At 44.5% G+C, this 7,500-nt stretch overlaps 1 protein-coding gene across 1 annotated transcript in view; it reads right to left on the bottom strand.

The window, feature by feature from the left end:
* LOC135102675 (sodium-dependent neutral amino acid transporter B(0)AT3-like) overlaps window positions 1–7,485 on the bottom strand; it is a 25,422-nt gene extending 17,937 nt beyond the window's left edge. Inside the window, exons 1-2 of the mRNA XM_064008058.1 lie at window positions 7,150–7,485; window positions 737–908 (exon numbers count right to left, since the gene is read on the bottom strand). Of these exons, the coding sequence (XP_063864128.1) occupies window positions 737–908; window positions 7,150–7,344 (367 nt within the window). The 5' untranslated portion in view covers window positions 7,345–7,485. The remainder of the gene's footprint in view (window positions 1–736; window positions 909–7,149) is intronic.
* Between the last annotated feature and the right edge of the window lie 15 nt (window positions 7,486–7,500).

Genomic DNA, 7,500 nt, shown 5'->3' with positions numbered 1-7,500 from the left:
TACTACTACAACAACAAAAACTACTACTACTACTACTACTACTACTTTATTACTCCTCCTCCTTCTTCATGACAGCGCAAGTTGGAGGGAGTAGTGGATGGGGAGGAGCCTTCTGCTGTACTCTCTCTCTCTCTCTCTCTCTCTCTCTCTCTCTCTCTCTCTCTCTCTCTCTCTCTCTCTCTCTCTCTCTCTCTCTCTCTCTCTCTCTCTCTCTCTCTTCTTGCAGCTAGTTAGAAGTAGTTACTAAACAGGCTTGCAAGGACCTAGAGGTATGTTGCTGTTTGGCTTTCTACTTCATTCCTTTGTATTCCTTTGTGTTCATCTTCCTCTTCCTCCTCCTCCTCTTCCTCCTCCTCCTCCTCCTCTTCTTATCCAGGCAAGCTAATCACCATGTCAAAATCTGTTGTTGTTTGGTCTTCCTTATTATATTCCTATGCATATTCATCCTGTTCCATTTCTTCATCTTCATCATCTTACAAAAAAAAAAAAAGAGAAGAAGAGAAAAAAAAAGAGAAGAAGAGAAAAAAAAACAACCCTTTCTCCCACACCCACTTCACACACTCTTTTTCCCACACACTCCATCACCTTCACCCTCCCGCCATCCCCATCAGCCATGGCATTCACCACCAAACACCCTCTCCCATTTCTTCCCACACCTACACCCATCTCCGCATACCCACATTCCTTTCACCCTCAGCCTCGCCCATACCCCACCCTCCATCCTTCCTGCACTCACCTCCCCCGTTCTTCTGCGCCAGGTAAGGGAAGCGCCACACGTTGCCGAGGCCCACCGCGTAGCCTACCGTGGCCAGCAGGAACTGTAGCTTGCTGTCCCAAGATTCCCGCTCCTCTCCCTCGCCGCCTTCCTTCGCGCCGGACTCCACGCCCGCCGCCACGGGAGGGGCCGCCTGCAACACACAGGAGGTTAGTGGTGGTGGTGGTGATGGTGGTGGTGGTGATAAGAACATGAGAAAATAATGGTTAGTGCTATCAGGCCTACACGTGGCAGTCCTTATATAAAGCCTACCTATGTATTTCCACCTGTCATCCTTATCTATAAATTTTTCTAATCTTTTAAAGCTCCCTAATGACTCAGCTCTAACAGCCTGATTACTGAGTACATTCCATTCATCTGCCACTCTATTTGTGAACCAATTCTTTCTTATCTCCTTTTTTAGACCTCATTTTTCCAAGTTTCACTACTATTTCCTGTTCCATCCTGATGACTGACCGTGAGAATCTTGTTTGTGATGGTAATGAGGGCTCTGTTTTTAAATTGTTGTAGTTTCCGGTGGAGTTACGATATTGTTTTTGTTAGGTTTAAAAAAAAGAGACAGGAAGGAGTTGGTTTTGAAATAGAATGGCAGATGAATGGAACAGACTCAGTAATAAGGTTGTTAACGCTGAGTCATTAGGGAGCTGTAGAGAAGATTAGGCAAATTTATGGATGAGGACGTGTATTCCATCAAGATTTCATACTTTACTCTATTTTTTTTATTTCTGTATGACACTGGGATTGCTTGTTTATCTTTTGTTTATTTATTTTTTATTTCATTCGCATTCTGTGTCTGTATGCCTTTCTGTGAGTGTTCGGCAGGTCTCTCAGGAAAGCTACCCAGTGTTTTGAGTGTCGTTCAGCGGCAGGGTGAGGTGCAGTCCTTCGAGCAATTCATTAGGCTTTCAGTCAATGTGGATCGTTATGCAAATCCAGGCTCTTTTATATGTCTTTTCTTTTTCTTTTTTTTTTCAATCTGCTTCAGAATTCCCGCGAGAAGCTCCCTTTTTTATTATTATTTTTAGGGACTTCTATCGGGTGACGGAGTACTGATGGGTTTTGTGCGTCCCTGCGCCGTGGTCGTGTTCTGTTAGGCTAGGGCTTGAGGTGTGGCGGGGCTGCTGGTTAAGAGAAATTTTGTTGTTTGTGTGTTTTTTCTTTTTTTTTTCTTTTTCTTCCTTTACTTTGCTTCTGGATGATTTTTTTTCTTTGCTGTATTCTATAGGAATTAGCAACTTTGTGGGTCTTTTATATATAACTTTTTGCTGCCCTAATCCAGTACGCCTTTACACACACACACACACACACACACACACATAAAAAAAACCTGCTGTTATGCTCCTAGATTTCTGTTCGCTGTATACTATTATTCAGTTAGATGTGTGTAAAACAGTTATTCTTTATTGTTTTCTTTATTTATTTCTTAAGTTACTGTTTACACTACCGGATAGAGTCATTTCGCTTCCCGTCTGGTGTGGGGCGAGTGAGGGATTACTGAGAGGGAGACAAGAGGCGTTTGGGGCGTTACTTGGATTTTACATAGTGACAGGGGATGAGAGGTGTGTGCCGGATCACTTAGAGGCAGGGGACGACAGACAGACGTATGTTGTCCCGCCTGATGGACATGGCAGCGCTCTTAGCTTGAAAGTCAGACAGCATTTTACACTTTAATGGGTGAAGATTTTGTCGAATCTGATTAGTTCATTTTGCCTCTTTTAAAAAGGGAAAAGGCGGGTTTGAGATGCAAGGAATTTAAAAGTTTTTGGCAGATGGAGGAAAAAAAAATACTGCCTTCATTTAACGCATTATTAAAGTGTACGCCATTCAAAGCGAAAGCAGGAGTGACTACATGTCTTGCTGAGCGGACTAACTTTTCCCACACAGTTCTAACGAATAAGGGAACCCTATAATGAATTAGTGAACCATTCCATAATAACAAAAGAAACAAAAACATGTATATTAGAAAAGGAATGACCGAGAATTTTTTCGTATATATATACTTTTTTTCATTAAGATCTTTATGCATAATTTGACAAGTAACAGAAAGTTATAATGAATTTGTAACCGTGGCTGGCTAATGGAATATTTTGCTTCTGCTGATGCACAAGAAAATTTCACTCTTCGTGTAAGGGAAAAGTGATATTGATTGTTTTAATGTAGAAAGGAAAACTGTTCACTATAACAGATGCAAAACATTTCCTTTCCTGATTCTATTGATTTTGTTAAGGGGGAAATAAAAAGAAAATAATCACTTGTTTAGCTCTTACAATGCTTTGGTCATCTGTGAGAAAGTGGTTTACAAGGAGAGAGAGAGAGAGAGAGAGAGAGAGAGAGAGAGAGAGAGAGAGAGAGAGAGAGAGAGAGAGAGAGAGAGAGAGAGAGAGAGAGAGAGATGCGTGTGTAAAACATTTTTTTTTCTCTCTTTCTCTCTTAAGGCAGAGAACTATTTGGAAAGCAAGTACAAACAAAGGCTGGGTACAAAAAGTTACAGATGATCAAGGGAAAGAAAATTGTCCACCAGTTACAGGAATTAAAAAAGAAGAAAGAAGGATTTTATTTAATTTTCTACTTCACATGATAGAAAATTCTCTCTCTCTCTCTCTCTCTCTCTCTCTCTCTCTCTCTCTCTCTCTCTCTCTCTCTCTCTCTCTCTCTCTCTCTCCCTTTCCTCCTTCCCTCCCTCCCTCCCTCCCTCCCTCCCTCCCTCCCTCCCTCCCTCCCTCCCTCCCTCCCTCCCTCTCCCTCCCTACCATCTCCCCCTTCTTCCTATCCTCTCCCTACTCTCTCCCTCCCTCTCCCATGATTGGTTTACTGCAGGGTGACCTTCTGTCTCTCCTATAGTATGAAGACATGTGATTGGCTATTGTTTGTGAGAGAAAATGAAAGTGAGAGGGAGAGGGAGAGGGATTCTCATTGATTATTGGTGGACAGTTGGGTGGGGGAGGAGCGGCGACCAATGAAAGGGCTCGGATTAGTAGTAGTAGTAGTAATTGTAGTAGTAGTAGTAGGAGTAGTAGTAGTAGTAGTATCAAAGTTGTTGTTTGTTTTGTTGTTGTTGTTGTTGTTGTTGTTGTTGTCAGTAGTAGTGGTAGTAATAGTAGTAGTAGTAGTAGTAGTAGTAGTAGTAGTAGTAGTAGTAGTAGTAGTAGTAGTAGTAGTAAAGTTTTGCATTAGTAAGTTATTGTTGTGCCTGTGTGTATATGGAGAGAGAGAGAGAGAGAGAGAGAGAGAGAGAGAGAGAGAGAGAGAGAGAGAGAGAGAGAGAGAGAGAGAGAGAGAGAGAGAGAGAGAGAGAGAGAGAGAGAGAGAGAGAGAGAGAGAGAGAGAGAGACCTATATCCCAATACATAGCTCTTTTCCTGTGTCATAATATCCTCCTCCTCCTCCTCCTCCTCCTCCTCCTCCTCCTCCTCCTCCTCCTCCCTGTAAATTAAAGCTGCCATCTCTTACCTGGCGGAGTAAAATCTAAATAATCCTGTCTATATCTAACTTTATCTCTCTTTCTCACTTCCACTCATTAAAATTCTCTCTCTCTCTCTCTCTCTCTCTCTCTCTCTCTCTCTCTCTCTCTCTCTCTCTCTCTCTCTCTCTCTCTCTCTCTCTCTCTCTCGACCTTCCCCAATAGTCTCCTAATTGAATGAAGGGGAATGTGTAGGGAATGGAGGGAAGAGTGGAGAGAATGGAGGGAAGTGTGGAGAGAATGGAGGAAAGTGTGGAGGGAGTGGAGAGAAGTGTGGAGGGAGTGGAGGTAAGTGTGGAGGGAATGGAGGGATGTGTGGAGGGAATGGAGGAAAGTGTTGAGGGAGTGGAGGGAAGTGTGGAGGGAATTGGGGAAACTGTGGAGAGAATGGAGAGAAGTGTGGAGGGAGTGGAGGTAAGTGTGGAGATAATTGAGGAAAGTGTGGAGGGAGTGGAGGTATGTGTAGAGGGAATGGAGGAAAGTGTGGAGAGAATGGAGAGAAGTGTGGAGGGAGTGAAGGGATGTGTGGAGGGAAACTGAGAGAGAGAGAGAGAGAGAGAGAGAGAGAGAGAGAGAGAGAGAGAGAGAGAGAGAGAGAGAGAGAGAGAGAGAGAGAGAGAGAGAGAGAGAGAGAGAGGGGGAAGAAGGGAGGGGGGTTGCTGACAATACACCTTTCATCTCTCTCTCTCTCTCTCTCTCTCTCTCTCTCTCTCTCTCTCTCTCTCTCTCTCTCTCTCTCTTTCTGATGGTCGATCTCTCGCTTCGGTGACCCTGACTAGACATCATGAGAGAGAGAGAGAGAGAGAGAGAGAGAGAGAGAGAGAGAGAGAGAGAGAGAGAGAGAGAGAGAGAGAGAGAGAGAGAGAGATTTATTGGATGGACGTTTTCATGTTTTGTTATTTTTGGGACTTCAAGAGAGAGAGAGAGAGAGAGAGAGAGAGAGAGAGAGAGAGAGAGAGAGAGTGATGGAAGTTGGGAGGGACAATATTTCCTTGTCTTTTTCTCTCTTTTTTTTCTCTTTTTTCTTCCTTATAGTTGGAAGGAAAATTGTCTTATTGGAATGGTAGGAGGAGGAGGAGGAGGAGGAGAGGAGGAGGAGGAGGAGGGGAAGGAGGAGGATGAAGTGGAGATGGAACATAATTTTTTTGATGGGACTGTTAAAGAAGAAGAAGAAGAAGAAGAAGAAAAAAAAAAAAAAAGAAGGAGAAGAAGAAAAGAAGAAGAAGACATAGGAAATTGGTGGTGGTAGTAGTGGTGATGGGGGAGGAGCAGGAGGAGGAGAGGAGGAGGAGAGAGGAGATAATTATTGAGAAAACTTTTAACGAAGAAGCAGAAGAAGAAGAAGAAGAAGAAGAAGAAGAAGAAGAAGAAGAAGAAGAAGAAGAAGACATGTAAAGGATGTTGAAAACGTGTTGCCTTTTTACGAAGAGAAGTATTAATGGAGGAGGAGGAGAAGGAAGAGGAGGAAGAGGAGGAGGAAGAGAATGAAAGAAAATTAGGAGGAAAACGAAGAGGATAGAGAGAGAGAGAGAGAGAGAGAGAGAGAGAGAGAGAGAGAGAGAGAGAGAGAGAGAGAGAGAGAGAACTATTCTATCCTCTCTTTTTTCTTCCTCCCTTCCCATCCATACCTCCACTTCCCTCTCATCCACACTCCTTTCTCTCCTTCCTTTTTTCCTTCCATCATCCTCCACATTCAAATTTTCCCTCCCTTCCCTCCCTTCCCTCCTTCCCTCCCCTCCCTTTATGCTAATCCGCTTCTGACCCCTTTTCCACCCACATTCCCTCCATTCCTCCGTCTCTCCTTCTTTCCCTCCTTCACTTCCTTCCTCCTCTTCCTTCTTTCTCATCTAGTGCATTCTCGTAGTGTTTTTAGTATTTCATTTTGTTATTTTCTGTATATCTTGTTTTCGTCTTTTTTTCTTTCCTTTTCGTAATTCTTTTCTATTTATTTATTTTTTTTATTCTTTCGTTCAGACTTGCACTTTCTATCTCTTTCCTCTTCCCAAAGTCTCTCTCTCTTTTTTTTATTAATTTCGTTTATTTTCTTTATATTCCTTCCATCATTCGGTGCTTCTCATAGTTCTTCTCGTCTATTCTTTCTGTTCTTTCGTTCTTTCTCATCCTTCACTCCTTACTGCATTCCTTCTCATTTATCCCTCCTTCCCATCCTTCCATCCTTCACTCCCTCACTTCACCCATTTTCCATCCATTATTCTCGTCCTTTCATCTTAACCTCACTTCATCAATTCTTTCCCCAATCCCCAACCCTCCCATCACTTCTCTCCTCATTTCCCTCTCCCCTGCAGTGCCTCTTCCTCCCATCCTACCAACCCTCTCTCATCCCCTTCAGTGCCTATCCTCAACCACACTTCATACTCTTCCCCCCAATACTCACCCCTCCCTCTCTCCCATTATCCAATCCCCTTTCCTCCAGCCTCCCATCTCCTTCAGTACATCTCCTTCCCATTCCAGCAGTCCACCACCCTTCAACTTCATTCTTCTCCCTTCCACCTCCTTCACTAGCTTCTATTTTCCCACAGGGACTGCCACGTGTAGGCCTGGTGGCTTCTTGCAGCTTCCCTTATTTTTTTATGTTCCTATATTCCTACATCCTTTCCTTTCAGTGCCTCTCCCTCCCATCACATCCTACTACTCCTCAGCTTCACTTCTCCCTCTTTACTATCTTCTGTTCTTTCATGTCTTCAGCCCTCCACCCTTTTCTTCAGTCTCTCTCCCTCCCTCCCTACCATTCCTTACAACTAACCACCCCTGCCCTCAGTGTCTTTCCCTCTCATCCTTCCATTCTTCTACACCCTCGCCATTCCTAAGCCCTCCTACCCACCCATCTTATCTTCCCCTCTATCCCTCAACTTCACTTTCTCCTTCAGTCCCTCTCTCTTCAGTCTCTTTCCTACCTCGTCCAGTGCCTTGGGCGGGGTGTCAGCGGCGGGCGAGGCTTCGAAGGCATGGTTGGTGGCCCCGTAGTCTGGCACTTCCTCGGTCGTGGGCACCAGACGCGCCTCCAGCTCCAACTCCAGGCGGTCAATCGACTTCTGCGCTGACAGTTCCCTGGAGCTCTGCCGCCGAATGAGTTGGGACACGTTCGCCATCTTGATCTACTTCAGAAGCCACTCACCGGTCACTTACACTTGGGTTCTTGAGTTCCTGGGCTCTTGGGGTCTTCGGGTGTTGGGTGTTGGGTCTTCAGGGTCTTCAGGGTCTTGTGGTTCCTAGGTGTTGAGCTCTTGAGGTCTTCGAGGCTTGGT

Source organism: Scylla paramamosain, chromosome 8, assembly GCF_035594125.1.
Source record: "Scylla paramamosain isolate STU-SP2022 chromosome 8, ASM3559412v1, whole genome shotgun sequence".
In the NCBI taxonomy this organism is placed as follows: Eukaryota; Metazoa; Arthropoda; class Malacostraca; order Decapoda; family Portunidae; genus Scylla; species Scylla paramamosain.
Note: the sequence above shows the minus strand (reverse complement) of the source record. Positions and strands in the feature narration are given on the sequence as shown.